The 18,671-nt window shown below is 43.8% G+C and overlaps 1 protein-coding gene across 1 annotated transcript; it reads right to left on the bottom strand.

Annotated features, from left to right (window-relative positions):
- Positions 1-4,143: 4,143 nt before the first annotated feature.
- LOC101736472 (uncharacterized) lies at positions 4,144-18,090 on the bottom strand. Its single transcript, XM_004922845.5, has 11 exons — positions 17,848-18,090; positions 17,349-17,501; positions 11,211-11,307; positions 9,594-9,723; positions 8,306-8,396; positions 7,354-7,516; positions 5,933-6,337; positions 5,375-5,530; positions 5,110-5,298; positions 4,586-4,665; positions 4,144-4,388 (listed from the first exon to the last, which is right to left on the bottom strand). Exons 1-11 carry the CDS (start codon positions 17,980-17,982, stop codon positions 4,167-4,169), a joined length of 1,821 nt encoding a protein of 606 aa, XP_004922902.1. The 5' UTR covers positions 17,983-18,090; the 3' UTR covers positions 4,144-4,166.
- Between the last annotated feature and the right edge of the window lie 581 nt (positions 18,091-18,671).

Raw genomic sequence — 18,671 nt, 5'->3', positions numbered from 1 at the left:
TAAGTCGAATGGTGGTTATTCCGCTCTTTACACCGAAACGCATGGCTGCTTCGCGACAGGAATAAGTAGGATACTGAATTCTACTTATTCCTATATTTACTCGTGCAGGCCTTCAATATACCCTACCACCAGCAAATGCTTGTGTTCCAATATGTTAGTATAATACTCAGAGAACTCTACTTCCCATTCTCCGATAAATCCCTTAATTCATTCTATGACACGCACGCGGAGAGACGGGTACTGTTATTTATGGCAAAAAATAATCCAAATTAAATATCCTATACAAATTCATACCTCTTATATGTATTATTTAATATTAACAAGTAAAGGCACAGCTGAGTAACGTTTTCATGAATCTTCAATGGGTTTTAGTTTGAGTAATAAAAATCGTGAGCAAATCGTATAATGTAAAAGGAACACATAGTTGTGACTTCCATTGAACACAATAATAATTATTAATAATGAATACTCCCTTAGGAATTTTAAATTAGAAAATGTTATATGCAATTTTAACTCAGCTGAACATCTTATACTACTATATGAGCATACCTTAGTTATATATATTTATAGTTATGTTTATTTAGTAAATGAATAATAGGATGTCTCCTTGTTAGTCTATTTAAGTATATTTTGCATTTTTATATTTTTTGTTTTATCATCGATTTCAAAATCGGCTTGGTTAGCAAAAATTTCGCCATCATTTTTTACCATCACATCACTGAGTACTGCAGTAATTGATTTAGTTAAAATAAGGCTTAGGGCGAATCATAAGCGGTAATCATTGATAACCAACTAACTATACCTTAGAACTTATATCTCAAGGTGGGTGGCGCATTTACGTTATAGATGTCTATGGGTTCCATTATCCACTTAACACCAGGTGGGCTGTGAGCTCGTCCACCCATCTAAGCAATAAAAAAATAAAAAAATTGGCTGATGACCACTCACGATCAGGTAGGCCCTGGACAAGTTTCACTTTGAGTATTAAACTAATTTTACCTCTCAACACCAACCAGGACCAGGGTGACCAAATCCATCGAATTACCAACCTTTTTGTTAGAACAGTCAAGTAGTATGCGCGGCTTGAGTTCGCTATGCAATCCTTCTGACCTCCATATCTAGTCACTACTCGTAAAGGACATTGCCCTCGTGTCAATCGTCAATGTCATTAAGCTGCTTTAACTGGGCCAATAACTTCAAAAAGCCACAAGTTCATAGATCCAAACTAGACGCGTCACGGCGTACAAAGGCGTTCATCCATTAATTTTTAATCGTCTACAACACAGGCAACACTCTCTAATCCGGTTAGCAGAATCGGGTCAATGATTTATTTATCATTATTGATTCCATTGATAACTTTAGTGGGAGTCATTACGAGAAATGTACTAGAACTGCCTGGTCATGTTAAAAGTGTAATAGCTACATTGATACCTATCGGACTAGCCCACTGAGTTTTGCGCCAAATCTTCTCAGTGGGTCGCGTTTCCGATCCGGTGGTAGATTCTGCGAAGCACTGCTTTTGCTAGGGCTAGTGTTAGCAACGTCGTCAGGTTTGAGTCCTGTGAGCTCACCCACTCGCTCGGTAACGCTGGCACAGCCTCTCAAGGTACCAGCTTAAGTAGGATAAAAAAGGCGGCGGTGATATTTGAATCTGGCCTTTAAGACGGTCTGGTTTTAGATACTCTTAACACCTTTTACGTAACTCGTGGCCGTGAATGAGTTTCGCGATAAGGTGTAACACAATTTTGAAGTCATCGTGGCCTAAATGATAAGACGTCCGGTGTACCTATTCGTATCTAGCGATGCAACGGTGTTCGAATCCCGCAGGCGGGTATTATTAATTTTTCTAATGAAATACGTACTTAACAAATATTTACGATTGACTTCCACGATGAAGGAATAACATCGTGGAATAATAATCAAACGTGCAAAATTATAATTTGCATAATTACTGGTGGTAGGAGCTCTTGTGAGTCCGCACGGGTAGGTACCACCACCCTGCCTGTTTCTGCCGTGAAGCAGTAATGCGTTTCGGGTTGAAGGGTGAGGAAACCGTTGTAACTATACTGAGACCTTAGAAATTACATCTCAAGATGGGTGGCGCATATACATTGTAAATGTCTATGGGCTCCAGTAACCACTTAACACCAGGTGGGCTGTGAGCTAGTCCACCCATCTAAGCAATAAAAAAAATTCGCCAATATGCGTGATAAATGATAGTAGAATATTCGGAGATCAAGCGAGAACTTGTCACAACCCTTCTTATTTCTGCTGCAAAGCAATAGCGTGTTGCGGTTTGAAGAGTGAGCAATTCCACCACAACAATTGTAACCTCGAATTCAAGACGTGCCGACATCACCCATATCATCGTGTCGGTTATGCGCCGACTAACATCGGTCAATGCCAAGAGCACTATTAATCCGCTGCCAACCACACTACTTAAATAGTACTGTGGCGGGTAACCATCGTACAACGCAAAATAATTGACAGATGCCTGAATCTCGCTTACGACATTTTCAAGATGAGCTTGCATATATACAAATTCCGAACAACAATATTAGGACCGTCGGTCTACCGAACAAATATCACCCGCTAGGTGGAAGATCTTCCCTTTGTCGTTCAGCCTCCAAAGTACCTATATAACTAGTCAGGTCATAAGTATTGTCACACAGTAAAAACTTTTCTTTTAGAATGCTGGCCACAAAAAAGTTTATTGAATTCGAATTTCGAATTGTTCATGAAAATAAAAATGTATACTTTTAGAATTTTACTCATTTTTAAATATGGAGTGGACGCTTAAAGAAGACCGTGTTGCAGTTATTGCGTTGCATCGTTGCGGTTACGCGCCAATTCACATTTTTAACATGCTGAAAAATTTGAATATAACCAAAAGATTCGTTTATCATACCATCAAACGATACAATGAAGACTCTAGTGTAGATGACAGGTCAAGAAGTGGTCGCCCTCGGTCTGTTAGGACTCCAGCAGTGATAAAAGCTGTGAAGACGCGAATTCAAAGAAATCCCAAACGTAAGCAGAAACTGTTGGCCCTTCAGATGGGGTTAAGCAGAACCACGGTGAAAAGGGTGTTAAATGGAGACTTAGGGCTTCGGGCATATCGAAGAAAAACAGGACATCGTTTGAATGCTCATCTAATGGACCTGAGACTGAAGAGATGCCGCGCTTTGTTGAAGCGGTACGCGGGAAAAAAATATCGGGAAATTCTTTTTTCGGATGAAAAATTTTTTACCGTAGAAGAGAGCTACAACAAACAAAATGATAAGGTGTACGCACACAATAGTGAAGAAGCGAGCAACCTTATTCCGCGTGTCCAATGAGGTCATTTTCCATCCTCGCTCATGGTATGGTTGGGAGTTTCTTATTGGGGCTTAACAGAGGTACATTTTTGTGAGAAAGGTGTAAAAACGAATACAGTTGTGTATCAAAATACAGTCCTGACGAACCTTGTGGAACCTATTTCTCATACCATGTTCAATAACAGGCACTGGGTATTCCAACAAGATTCGGCGCCAGCTCATAGAGCGAAGAGCACACAAGACTGGCTGGCGGCGCGTGAAATCGACTTCATCCGGCACGAAGACTGGCCCTCCTCCAGTCCAGATTTGAATCCGTTAGATTACAAGAGATGGCAACACTTGGAGGAAAAGGCGTGCTCAAAGCCTCATCCCAATTTGGAATCACTCAAGACATCCTTGATTAAGGCAGCCGCCGATATTGACATGGACCTCGTTCGTGCTGCGATAGACGACTGGCCGCGCAGATTGAAGGCCTGTATTCAAAATCACGGAGGTCATTTTGAATAAACTTTAGTGTCATAAGAATCTACGTTTTGTTAAGTTCATTTTGGTATATGAATGGTTACATAATGAATAATCTTGTTTCAATTATTTTACATTAAACATGTGACAGAATTTATGACCTGACTAGGTATAATATACCCTGTACATTTCGGAACTTAACGAGTGTATGGGCCAGGCTTCAGTTCGCAAACTATGGAAAACATCTGTCAAGGCTTTAATAAGCAAGAATTCCACATGACCACGACTGCTCTGCCTCTTGGCAGAGCAGTCGTGGTCAGCAACCGATTATGATGATGATGACATTTCGGAAGCACGTAAAAAATAATAAACATTTAACTTTAATTGTCACAAGATTAACATGAAGACAACAACAGCACAAGGCACGACGCTGCTTCCCGCCCTCATCGAGGATCCAGTCAAGCTATTTTCGTATTGTTTCAAATACGGCATATATCGTAGGATCATATTTATCATTGGCCCTTTGTCAGCAGCTTCCTGTCTCGCTGGAATTTGTGTGTTCGCTGCGTTTTTGCTTCCTGTAGGCTTGTTTCGGATCTCTCGACGGACCTTGAAAATAGAAACAAATTATTAGAATAATTCTGGGTTAATTAGCTTTCATAATACTTAGAAGCAGGTGTGAAGTAAAAGCTTTTTTTTTAAATACGTCTCGGGAATGGGATGATTTGGCCGATGTGAAAATTAAGCGAAAACAAAATCAAAGATAAAAGAAGATTTTATTATGTCATTTTAGAATATTAGACTACCTTTTCGTGGAGTGCAGATTTAGGCGCAAGACTTCGTTCCATTTGTTCCAATGCCTTTTGCAATTCTTGAACCGTTTCCGCTAGAAATCAACACATACACTCTTTTATAATATTTCAAATATTAAAGATATACCTGATATCTGATCTAGAAATATTAAATATATATATTTTTGCACAGATAGTGGACGAGCTCATGGTTCTGGTGACCAAACCTCATAACCACTTGCTGATGGACAAAAATTGTGGCACCGAATCATGAGGGCTTACTAAATACCCAAAACTTTCGATTGTCAAATATACCAGTTCATATTTTTTGTAGATTTTACTTTAAAACACAATGCTATTACTTCTGTACGCTTATGTAGTCCCTGAAATCATGTTGCGTACAAAATTAACCACAATATATTCCAACGTTTTATGGCGAAATATGGAGCACTTCAAATATTTGAAATCAAGAGCGACGCAAAGTCGCTAAAAGCCCTTTCGGAACCCGTTTCACTGAAATGAAACTAAATATCACTCACGATCACTTAAATAATCATCAACGTTGTCTTTCAATGATCCATTAACAATAGATTTAATTTCTTCATCCGATGACATATTTACCGACGCTCTCATTTCTTTAGTAACAGTATCCATTGTAGCTGTCACATTGGATGAATCGTTTTCTGTAGATGGAAACTCAATTTTTTCACCGTTACTCAATTCATTTTCTGTAATTTTATTGCATTGATTATTTTATAATGTTTAGTTTTAATTCAATTCTGTGTTTTGCTTTCCAATACTGACCAATAACAATAGAGTCATTTTGATTAGGAAGTTCAACATTTGTATCGGTTTTATCTTCTTGTTCATGAAGCTTACTTTTATTGCTTTTTTCTTTCTGTTCATAATCCCCGTATAAATCTTCTCCAATGTCGTACACATCATCCACTGCATCAACATCTGCAAGGTTTCCATTATATTATGTATCCGTTTCATGTTATTTGCCTCATAATGCCAATGAATGAGCGCTTTAAGTGAAATGTATGGCAGTGGGAGGTCCCCTAAATGAGTGCAGTAGAATGGCCTCGAGCAAGGAGATGGCGCGACATCGTGAGACACATCAAGTCTGCCCCTTCCAACACTACATGACGATCACGACCACTCTGTCAAGAATGGCACGATTGAGAAGAAGAAGAAGAATGCCAGTAAAAAAACTTGGCCACTTGTGCCGAAAATTCACGTTACGACTTTCCCAATAAACTTAAAGCTGGCTTGTTAAGAGTCAAACCCTTTAAAGGTTGATGACTGACTGTTACTCAAGATTATAAAGCAGAGTTTTTATATTTGTTTGAAGTTACTTACTGTCGGTTTGTTGTTCAGAAACTTCGTTTAGTTCTTCAATGTTGTATGTTCTTGGTCTCCCTATTATATTTGCTTTCTGCGAGATCTTTATCGTTGTTTCTTTACCAAGTTTCCATTCACTCATTTCTTTAAAATTACTAATATTATTATGAATTTGTAATTCAGCTTTTGCATCTTCTATCAAAACTGTTTCAGCTACGTCTCGCTTTTGCAATGAGTTATAACGCAACGTTGTCATTGCGTCTTTCATTGTAATAACCGCTAGTTTAGTCAAATATATTTCATCGAGGCTTCCAAAATAATTTAATGTTTCGTTTCCTTCAATCTCCAAAACTGTAGTTAGAATGATCTGTTCATTTATTGGCATCGGTTTGTCTATATTGGTGTTTTCGATAACTTGTGGTTCTAAAATTAGATATATTTTATTTATTGCGATTCGACAAGGAGTTTTTCTTCGTGTAGAAATTAAACCGCGAAGTGTAGTCACATAATCAGTGCAGTTGCGAGGTAGGTACTAATTTTTCAAACTAATTAATTCCAAAGACGTGACGTTTGATCATGAACGATCGAACTACAAAATAGCGACATTTTGTAAAGAAAACCAGCTTGGAAACGACTTCTGTATTGGATAATGCGTGGATCGGTACGACAAGATTGAAAGTAGTATCTTAAATTTTCATTTACATATAGTGATATTATATATATATCCTACATCAGCTTAAAATGGAGAACGCTCAACGCCTGTCTGCCACCTGTCTGCAACGCATAATGCGCTACTTTGGCCACGTTGCCCGCAGAGGTGTAGACAACTTGGAACGTCTGATGGTCACTGGGAAAGTAGAAGGAAAACGTCCTAGAGGCCGGAGCCCCAAACGTTGGTCCGACCAGATCTCCGAGCAAACCAGCGGACCACTTAGCGCTGCACTACACCAGGCAACTGACCGGAACCGATGGAGGCTGACAGTAGACAAGTTAAAACGGAGTCACGATCCTCAGCAATGAGGGAGCGATGGAGAAGAAAAGAAGAATAGTGATATTTAACGCTTTTTTTTTATTATTTTTTATTGCTTAGATGGGTGGACGAGCTCACAGCCCACCTAGTGTTAAGTGGTTACTGGAGCCCATAGACATCTACAACGTAAATGCGCCACCCAACTTGAGATATAAGTTCTAAAGTCTCAAGTATAGTGACAACGGATGCCCCACCCTTCAAACCGAAACGCATTACTGCTTCACGGCAGAAATAGGCGGGGCGGTGGTACCAACCCATGCGGACTCACAAGAGATCTTACCACCAGTACGTTTTGATGTAATGTCGTCTATGAGCTTCAGTAATCACTTAGCACGTGGGTCATAAGCTCGTCCACCCGTCTGTGTACGCCCATAGAAACCTGCTCGAGTAGATGTGATTGGATACTAACGATAGTTGCAGAGAGCCGTGAGCGTGCGGTCCCGCTGCGAGCGCGGGGGGCAGGCGGTACCGGGGGCGGCGGGGCTCCACAGCGGGCGGGCGGGCGCGGGCCCGCGGGGGGCGAAGTTACACACTAGACGCTCTACTGTTCTGAACCGACCTTTCACCTGACTCTGAAAATACGTCAATTATGTAAGAGAAAGAAAGAGAGAGAGAATACACTTTACTGCACACCAAAACACAATTTACATTCAAAAAACAGTCAAAAAGCATTTGTACAATAGGCGGTCTTATCGCTAAAAGCGATCTCTTCCAGACAACCGTTTAATTTACAGGAATTCTGGAAAACATAAAAATATAGCAGGTATGTTGCGGTGTACTATAGACAATACATTATTCTAGAAAATATATACATACAATAAATAGATATATACCGTTTACATATAATATATACCAATATACATACTTACATACAATACATACTAATATACTTACACACACATTTTAAATCAACAGTATGGAAATGATAAATGATAATGCAAACAAACAGCACTAAGCAGATAAGTAGTGTTCCTTCACCATTCTTTTAAAACTATAAGTCCTATTTTAATCTTTATTATTTTTAATTAGGACTTATATCTCATGTCTGGAAGTTGCGTCATCCCGGGTATGGTCGATGTGCTCCAGTAACCACTTCATATCAGTTGGACCGTGAGTTCGTCTGTCCATCTGATTTAATCAAATAAAGTTTTTTTCATATTTTTTCAAGTGTCTTTTGTTGTATATTATCTGAAACTTTCACTCGCACAGCTTGATCTCACCAGCATTAGTACATCTGTTTACTATTTTCCGACTTACCGGTCGAGTTTACAGCTCTTGCAATGCCCGGATTCCTTTCAAATCACTAACTGATTACGAAACATGGAGAATATAAAATAAATAAAAAAGCAGTGAATGATTACCAAGAAACGACTTCGGCCACATCCGACCATGTAGGTCTTCGACCAGAGGATTTGTGCAAAGTCTCCATAAAAACCGCCGGTACATTGAGGACTGCGAGGACAAAAAAACGTATACAAACTTTATACATACCACAAAGGCTAGTATTTTCTCATAATGTATATTAAAATAACTCTCACTGCATCATTATTATTTTTAATCAACATTTAATGTAATTATTAAAATATTTCGAAAAGTATTTTTCATACAAGTTAGATATACTTTGCCCTTAGCCGAAATGGGCTGAATAGTTTAGCAACACTATGTATCTAATCAGATTTGTTTCAACATTTAGATGTAAAGATCTATTAAATCAATTCACGAATAAAAAAGTAAAAAGATATAGAGTAGTTATGAGCTTAAATAGCATAATTATTGTTCTTAGTGTAAGTACTTCGTAACAATAACATTTTCAACTATAAGCCACACATATTTATTGAGAAATTATGCTCCGATCCTTGACTAAAATAGGGCTGTATATAGGTAGGTAATAGGGCGGTATATTTCGCGGTACCCCAAGGCGGCACTTAAAGTAAATTCGGAGGTAGATTTGATGATTTTTTACATAAACTAACCTAGCGCTGCGATTCGGGAATAATCATAAATATTTACTATAAGATCCAAAACTGCTGTTATTTGCTATGCAAACTTGCAGGTCAAGATCAGGAACTAACTACATTATGATAAATACAGTGACGTCACAAATGTATCACCAATTTATTCGATCTACAGTGCTGTATGTACTAAACCACAGACACAGCCCACTGAGTTTCTCACAGGATCTTCTCAGTGGGTCTCGTTTCTGATCCGGTGGTAGATTCTGCGAAACACTGATCTTCCTAAGGCCAGTAAGCAACACCTCCGGTTTTAGCCCCGAGAGCTCACGACACGTTAGGGTTACGCTGACATAGCATCTCAAGGCTTATCAGCTTAGGTAGGAAATAAAAAAGCTGTATGTATATACTGGTGGTAAGACCTCTTGTGAGTCCGCGCGGGTAGGTACCACCACCCTGCCTATTTCTGTCGTGAAGCAGTAATGCGTATCGGTTTGAAGGGCGAGGCAGCCGTTGTAACTATACTTGAGACCTTAGAACTTATAGATATCTTAAGGCGGGTGGCGCATTTACGTTTTAGATATCTATGGGCTCCAGTAACGACTTAACACCAGGTGGGCTGTGAGCTCGTCCACCCATTTAAGCTATAAAAAAAAACTTAATCAATAGACCATTGGTCCCGTAAAGTGAAACTTACGGAATGTAATAAGTAATGTTTCCTCTATAATACCGGCCCTGCATGTACCACAAGTCGACCATGGACTCCACGTGGAGACCGGGTGCTTCGCCCACCACTGACGCCACGCACTGCCCTACCGACGTCGAATCTATAAAAACCGAATTCCCGAAATAGCATATCAAAACAAAACTAGCTACATTTATGGATTTAAAATCCATTAAACCTACAACGATTTGTGGCACACTAATCTAAGCCATGACAGTATTAATTTCGATGAAAATTTTAATGTGTGTATGTAACACGTACCTTTTTTTTTATTGCGTAGATGGGTGGACGAGCTCACAGCCCACCTGGTTTTAAGTGGTTTCCGGAGCCCATAGACATCTACAGCGTAATTGCCGCTACCCACCTTGAGATATCAGTTCTAAGTTCTCAGTTTAGTTACAACGGCTGCCCCACCCTTTAAACCGAAACGCATTACTGCTTCACGGCAGGGTGGTGGTACCTACGCGTGCGGACTCACAAAGAGCTCCTACCACCAGTATAGTCCATACCTGTACCTACGTTACTATTAAAAGAGATAATGGATACTGTACTGTACTTTTTTTTTATGATTGAAAGATTACTGGTGGCCCGGAGGCCTTTCCAGCTTTACCAGGACAGGTGGGCGAGCAAAGGCTCAGCCAGGAAGGGTGGGATTTGCTAACAGCTGCCCGAGCGCCTCCGAAGGAGACCTAACAACTCAAGAGCAATTGCTTCGCGAATGAATCTACTACCGGATCGAAATCGCGACCCGCTGAGAAGATCCGGCGAGAAACTCAGCGGGCTGATGCATGGGTTAGGTTGCACGTCGACCTCTTTGTCGAGTTCGACGAGTACGGTTACCGGGGTTCCTCAGCCTGCTCCTAGTGTTAGAGCTGAATTCAACTCTAACACTGTACTGTACTGTAGACCTGAGAATTAGAACTATGTCTCTGTGACAGCATTTACGTGGTTAATGTCAAAGGACTCTTGTAACAACAGATCTACGACCCCCACCTCTCCAGGTGAAATTGGAAAGACCACTAGTAATTCATCAATAATAATAATAAAAAAAGTACTACGATACGTCTAGACTTTTTGTGCACTTTTATTATGCGTTATTTACCATTACAATAAAAGATAGAAAAAACGAAGGATCCTGAAAAATCCTGAAAATGTTCAAGGATCACATGGGACCCTTTGACATTTTTAATCACTTCGTGACACGTAACTTCAGACAAGCGCTCAAATTTGAGAAACATGTCTTTATTTTTAAACCTGCGACGGTACTGGTTGTGGTAGGAGCTCTTGTGCGTCCGCACGGGTAGGTACCACCACCCTGCCTATTTCTGCCGTGAAGCAGTAATGCGTTTCGGTTCGAAGGGTGGGGTTGCCGTTGTAACTATATTGTAACCTTAGAACTTATATCTCAAGGTGGGTGGCGCATTTACGTTGTAGATGTCTATGGGCTCCAGTAACCACTTAACACCAGGCGGGCTGTGAACTCGTCCACCCATCTAAGCAAGAAAAAAGTCATCGACTTTCGAATCACAACGATGCTAAAGAAGTTTAAGTTTAAAAGAAGAATTAAAAAATATAAAAAAAAATATTTACACAAATCCCTGCAGACGTCGCGCTCTTCGGGTGTTCTCGGAGGCCGGCATTGGTCAGCCCACCGCTGGGCCTCGCGGGCCAACTCCTCCACCCAGCGCTGAACCATAAGCATATATCAGGACACAACTTTGTGTCTATCTAGTCAAGGTGAACATCGTGATCTCCTCGTGAATACGCGCGTTAGTCTTCATAAGCCTCCTAACGCGAATACCCCTCATAAAATTGAATACCACTGGGCAAACCTATGGTTCGATACACGGCCCATGGGTTTTTTTTTTTTTTTTTTTTATGATTGAAAGTTTACTGGTGGCCCGAAGGCCTTTCCAGTTTCACCAGGACAGGTGGGCGAGCAAAGGCTCAGCCAAGAGGGGTGGGATTTGCTAACAACTGCCCGAGCGCCTCCGAAGGAGACCTAACAACTCAAGAGCAATTGTTTCGCGAATGAATCTACTACCGGATCGGAATCGCGACCCGCTGAGAAGATCCGGCGAGAAACTCAGCGGGCTGATGCATGGGTTAGGTTGCACGTCGACCTCTTTGTCGAGTTCGACGAGTACGGTTACCGGGGTCCCTAAGCCTGCCCCTAGTATTAGAGCTGAAGGCATCTAATGCAAAGGTTATTGGATCTGATGGATCCGTAAGGACGTGTCTAGGGCGTCGACGGTGACTGGCTCCTGCATGATCAGGATTCGGGGAGTAGTCAGCGGCGGCAACGATAAGGCGATTATCATGACGCATAGCCTTATCGAAGTATCGTTCCGACGCTGACTTCATGTATTTCCGAATTGATTCGAGGCCCAGGTCGTCGTGTAGGTCAACGTTCCTCACGAACCACGGAGCTCCGACGGCTAACCTGCAAAAGCGGGATTGTAGAGATTGAAGGGTGTCTATGTGTGTGCGGGCCGCGTGAGCGAACACCACACTCGCGTAAGTCATGACGGGCCTTATGCAAGTTTTGTAAAGTGTCACCTTGTTCTGAAGGGACATTTTACTCCGCTTACAGATCATGGGGTAGAGTCTACCGAGAATAAACGCGGCACGGTCACGGACTGATTTTATATGCGGGCGGAATGTCATCGATGCATCCAGGGTAACGCCCAGGTACTTGACCTTCCTGGCCCAGGGTATGGGTTGTCTAAAGAGAGTAATCGGGGGTGTGAGATTCCTCCTCCTAATCCGGGAGGAAATCCGTGTGGAGCTTCCCCTCTGAAATAGCACCGCAGTACTTTTCGCTGGGTTGATGTCTATGCGCCATTTTCGGAACCACTGTCCTAGGGCTAGGGCTGCGCTCTGAAGCTTCTTCGCGATTAGGGACTTATTTCTACTAGAATAGTAAACAGTCGTGTCGTCGGCGAATAAAGCTAAATGGGTCGGCGGCGACCGGGGAATATCGTTGACGAATAAGCTAAATAGGAGGGGTGAGAGGACAGAGCCTTGCGGGACTCCAGCTGTGAGAGGTCGTGGGGAGGAGCGGGTTCCCTCGACTCGATATCGAAAAGAGCGGTTCGACAAGAAGTCCCGTATGATGAGCACGAGACTATCCGGCACGCCCATGTTGAATAGTTTGAAAATCAAACCATTGTGCCAGACTTTGTCGAACGCTTTTGCGACGTCGAAGAAGAGAGCTCCCGTGTATAACGGTTTTGGTCGATTAAGCCCCACAAGAATGTGCTCCGTGAGGCGGTGCACCTGTTGAACGCATGAGTGATTTGTACGGAATCCGAATTGTTCATCGATGAGAATGCCCTTGGATGAGACGAAGTCTCTGAGGCGTTTGTAGAGCAGACGCTCATACAGTTTGCCTAGAGACATGAGGAGGCTAATCGGGCGGTAGCTCGTCGGATGATTTTTTGGTTTACCGGGTTTATGTATGCCGATAACGTCCGCTTCTTTCCACACCGCGGGAAAGATACAGTTCGCCATAGCGGCATTGAAAATAGATGCCAACATCACGATGAGTTGGACGGGTAGAAGTTTAATAACGCGGTTAGATATACCGTCGGAACCGGGAGCCTTGCGAGGACGTAGGTCTTTGATCAAGTCTTTAACTTCCATCGGGGTGACGGGTGGTAATGCATCCGAGGGTGGCAAGGAGGCTCTGCGTTCTACCTCACTGTCTACTAATTCTACATGAACAGGGTCCACGGATTGAGTGCTGGGCGTGCACTGGGTTTGCAATGTATCGGCCAGCAGCTCTGCTTTTTCATCATCATCGAACGCCGCGAGTCGGCCTGAGGGGCCTACGAGGGGGGGCATAGTTACTACTGTATCCGATTTGAGAGTACGAGCTAAGCGGTAGTAAGACCTTTGGGAGGGCGCGAGTCCTTCTAAGAAATCAGACCATCTGGCATCTCGGACTTCGGCGATGCGAGACTTTACGTCGCGTTGTAGGGCACGCATTCGAATACGATTATCCACGGTAGGATACCTATCGTAGGCGCGGATCGAGGTGTTCTTAGCTCTAAGGAGTTCCCTAATATCGTCGGGCAATTTGAAGCGGTGAAGGAAGTCCTCCGCTACAACTTGCTTCGATGACCTATCTAATGTCGAGGTGATGTGTGACGTTAAGATGTCTATGGCTTCAGCGGTATCCTGAGGAGACGGGGTAGAGTCCGGGCTCAACGGGAGCGATGGTGGATCAGATTCAGCCAAGCTGATGCCCAGCGTGTGCCAATCCACCACAGTCCTCGTGACGGGAACGGAATCGGGAGCGCGACCGAGCTTCATAACGACGGGACGATGGTCTGAATCTAACTCTGAAACTACTTCGATCGAGTGTAAGCGCAGAGTTACGTTTTTTAATAACGCTATGTCGAGTATATCCGGGCGATGCGCGATATTTAGCGGGAAGTGAGTCGGGGTTAGCGGAGCGACAATATCGAAGGCGAGATCATCGACTAACGCGTCAAGCCGCCTGCCATTCGGTGTTGTGGTGTGTGAGTTCCACCTGACGTGTTTACAATTTAGGTCGCCCGCCAGAATGACAGAGCTTCCCATGCCGAGCAGCGCCTCGATATCACTGCTTAGAACGATCTTATCCGGTGGAAGATAAACGGACGCGATAACGATCGGCGCGTGTCCCGTCAGTGAGATTCGGCATACTGATGCTTCGATGTTAGAAAGCGCGGGGGGGTCGAGTGGGACGCAGTGCAGGGCTCGTCTATAGTAAATGACGGTACCACCACCACGAGCAGTGAGCCTGTCGTTCCTAACCATGTTATAGTTCGCGATTTTAGGGTCGTGGCGCGCGGGCTTAAGCAGGGTCTCCTGCACCAAAAAGATGTCAATTTGATGGTCACGCAAAAAATCACAAACCTGATCACGTTGATTTGCGAGACCGTAAGCGTTAAAAAATCCTATCGTTACGGATAGGGGCTTTATTCTACTTATGTACGCCATTGATTACCGGCGGAGCGAGGGGAGGACGTACGTATTTAACGACGCGTATACGTCAGCGTATTCTTGCACAACGGCGATGAAGTGTTGTGCAGTGGAGGCGGCGCGAATGGCGTCACCCAAAGCATTAACACGCTCAAAGTTGATCGACTGAAAAAAGTCGATCGCTAGAGCGAGATTGTCGGACGCGGTCGGAGTGCTGGTCGCGGGGGAGGAACGAATCACGGGGGAGGGACGTATCGCGGGGACGGGACGAATCGCGGGGGAGGGAGCTACAGCCGTGTTCGTGTACGGCAACGGTTTAGCCCAGGCCGAGCCGCTGGGCACCGGCGCCGGCACGAAGGCAGGCTTAGCCTTCGGCACAGAGGGTGCCGTGGCTTTGATGTCAGGGCCGGAAGCTCGGAGGCGGTTTTGACGCGCGACGCGGCGATTTATTTTAGGGGCTCGGGGGCATCCACGGTAATTCGCGGGGTGACCCTGTGTTCGGCACAGGACGCAGCTAGGTGGTTCCGTCGCGGTTTTTTGATCGCGAGTGCAAAGAGTCGTGGCGTGATCGTCCAAACACTTGACGCATCGAGGGCGCGCGTGACAATTACGGGAAGAATGCCCGTACAACTGACAATTGTGGCACTGGCTCGGAGTGCCTTTTTTATGAGGGGTTTCCACGGTGATTCCGGAAAGCCTACAGACAGTTCGGACGTTAAAGATTTTCTTACCCTCGGGGGTAGACTGGAGGGCGACGAGAACCATATTGTATGGCTCCCTCCCGCGTCCTGTGTGCATGCGGTGCACGGAGTTTACGGGTAGGCCTTGTTCGAGTAGGTCGGCCTTTACGAGCTCGGCATCTAACTCCTTGGGGATGCCACGTATGACTGCACGGAGCTCACGCTCCTCCTGGAGCGTATACGTATGATAACTTATACGCTCCTTTCGGAGGTAGCTTGAGAGGGCCCTATGGTCGTCGGGTGTTGCTACTTTTATCTGTATCCCGTTCGCGAGGTTACGGGCACTGACAAAATTTATGTTTTTGGCCTTAAGGGCCAGGGAGATACGGTCCCAAGCAGCCTTCTCTTGAATAATCAACGGAGGAGGGGCCTGATTTCTCGTTTGTGCCACCGGGCGCGGCGACGGCGTGGCACGAGGACAGGGAGCGACGGGGGTCGGAGGGCGGGGGCGCGACGCGTTCGCGGCTTTGCTTATTTTAGCGGCCGCGGAAGCTCGGGACTCCGCGGCGCGCTTCTTACCCTTTTGCACGAGAGTGAATCCATCTGTTAATGAGGCGGGAACGAGGTCAACCTCCATATCCGAGTCAGAGTCGGAGGACGAGGAGGAAGGCGCGGGAGCGGCGGACGCGACGGAGGCCGCAGACGATCGCTGAGGTAGAACGGAAGCTGCCGCGGTAGACGCGGCAGTTTTTCGCGACAGTATGGGGGACACGGGTGTGCTGGGCGCGACGGAGGCTGCGGTGTACGGCGCGGGAGTTTTGCGCGCGCTTGCAGGGGGCGCGGGAACGGCAGGCGTGGCGGAAACGGCGGGCGCGGCGGGCACGGCAGAACAGTTCACGGCGCGTTTAGCTTTGTAAGCTAAAAATTCTGATTCGAGGGCCGGGTATTTCTCGCTTAAAAATTCCGCGAGCAGTGTGTTGGTTGGAGAAAACTCCATTTCTTCGAACTGCCCAGGGGGGGCTGCCCCGGGACTTAAACACGCGCTCGCCTTGCGGCGAGGCCCCTGCGTCGGTAACACTAAATTGGCCGAAGCGATTCTAGGAATTTTAGAAATTTTAGTGAATAGAATAAATAGAATAGAATTAGAGTGAATAGAACCACTGCACAGTTTCCGGGCGGCAATGCCTTGTAATTAGGCGCAGGTACAAATTCCGAGAAACACTTGGGCCACAGATGTGCCACGAACAATGATCTATTATCACCGGTAGTCACTTCCGACAAAACACTTGGACGCCAGATGTGCCACGAACCGAGGTCGGGCAATCGAACGAACAATGAGCACGTCCACGCGCGTCGGTTGCTCAAATCGGAATGGCCCATGGGTGCCAGAATATGAATGTTGCGTTAGAAATGCAATCAACGTCCCGCTTTTTTTAATCCAAGCTGTTATACTCATAATAGCCGGAATAAATAATCGCTTCGAGTCATATTAGGTAAGATTTACAAGTAGTATTACAAAAGTATCGTTAACCAAAACAAAAAAAAAGCCAAAAAATTGGTTTAGGTAGTAAAATACTATAAAATAATATAATAATTCTCAAAGTTTTTGGAAAAAAAACTGGCGGTACTATCAGTTTATGGTAGGGGCGAGCCATGGAGCTCCAGTTATAACAGCCAAAAACCGACATGTAAGGGATATAAATTTATAATATCATAACATAGCGCAGTCTTCAGTGTACCCGTGATCACGGTGCTTGTAACACGCTGAAATAGGTATCAGAAATTGATTAAATGTGGAAATCGTACTGAGAACCCGTTGAATGGTAGTGTTGTATCTATACTAATATATAAATATATAGTCGTTTTTACGGATGTTCCGTTATAACTACTGAACCATGCATCCGATTGACTTGAAACTTGGTATCCATGTAGAAAATACATGTACTTAATGGATAGACTAATATTTATGTGAGTGTTGGACTCCCTAATAATAATAACAATAAATAATCATGTTAATTTTAAATGCCCAGCGAAGCGGGCGAGTACGGCTCGTTTGAGTATATGATTAGAGTTGTACCAATTTCAACATGTCGCCGGCGGGCACCGTGCCGGGCACTCGCCGGATGGCTGCTTCGCTCCGTCGCCGGTTGAGTCGGGCCAAAAGTCGAGCCCTCTCTTCCTTAGTGAGTGGCGTCTCAATGTATCCCATGCATTTTGAACTGGGACCCTCCTGCAATCATGTTACCGTGCATAGAACCATCCGGAACCTGACTAATCGAACGAATTATTAATCTATACTCTGTTATTTCACACAGAATAATTACACTACATTAACTGATTCAAATGTCAACTGTATTTTATTTTTATTTATTTAATAAATATTTTGTACACACATCTGTTAAAAGAAACACGACAATAAGGATACAGAGTACAAGGGCACTACTTATTTCATGTTGAAATCTCTTGCAGTAGGCTCTATATGCCAAATTGCGATTCAGATTCTTCTCTCAGGACTCCGGTAGTCTAGAGGGCCTTTTATGAGCATAATAAATTAAACGATCATCATTAAAACTCACAGGGTACTGGCAAAATGTATGTACATTCGTTTGCCCGCACATTCTAGCGCCACAATAACTAATACCCCGAACTGATGCAACTAACGACAAATACAGCAGGATATTGTTAAAACGGAGTAGCTGCATCATAGACATACGTTCACACTAGTCAATTTACATTTTAAGATAATTCTCGGGGCTGAAGTCTCGTCGAGAAATTTTGGCAGTGTCATTACGTGTAAATAAAAACACTCATTGACAGAATTAGTTAAATGACTCGGCTTCTGCAGACCCTGTAGGTTTTATGCATGTTTGAAACAGTGCTTAATACAATAGTTAAGTATTTATTGCAATAAGGTAAGGTAATATATTTTTTATAACACCCATTATAAATCTTCCACCGATTCCTTAAAACTTAGACTGGTGGTAGGACATCTTGTGAGTCCGCGCAGGTAGGTACCAGCACCCTGCCTATTTCTGCCGTGAAGCAGTAATGCGTTTCGGTTTGAAGGGTGGGGCCGCCGTTGTAACTATACTGAGACCTTAGAATTATTATCTCAAGGTGGGTGGCGGCATTTACGTTGTAGATGTTTATGGTAACCACTTAACACCAGGTGGGCCGTGAGCTCGTCCACCCATCTGAACAATAAAAAAAAGGCTCAATAAGTTGTTGTAATTTCTAATATGCTAATGGCCGTATAAAATGAATTTGGACGATTGCATTGAAATTCGACCATAATTATATCCAAGTTTAGATTCATTTTACGATTGAAACTTCGACTTTATTTCTCTAGACAGACGGTTCAGGGTGTGATGTCCATGAACGGACTAGCTTATAAACAAAA

The sequence above is a fragment of the Bombyx mori genome, chromosome 9 (assembly GCF_030269925.1).
Source record: "Bombyx mori chromosome 9, ASM3026992v2".
Taxonomy (NCBI): domain Eukaryota; kingdom Metazoa; phylum Arthropoda; class Insecta; order Lepidoptera; family Bombycidae; genus Bombyx; species Bombyx mori.
The sequence above is the reverse complement of the archived record's forward strand: the minus strand, read 5'-3'. Positions and strand labels throughout refer to the sequence as shown.

Coding starts and splice junctions, on each gene's coding strand:
- LOC101736472 (XM_004922845.5), bottom strand. CDS start 17,982: ATGTCTATGATGCAGCTACTCCGTTTTAACAATATCCTGCTGTATTTG. Junction 17,502..17,847: donor ATACATTTTGCCAGTACCCT/GTGAGTTTTAAT, acceptor ACATGATTGCAG/GAGGGTCCCAGTTCAAAATG. Junction 4,389..4,585: donor AATCTGCACTCCACGAAAAG/GTAGTCTAATAT, acceptor TCTATTTTCAAG/GTCCGTCGAGAGATCCGAAA.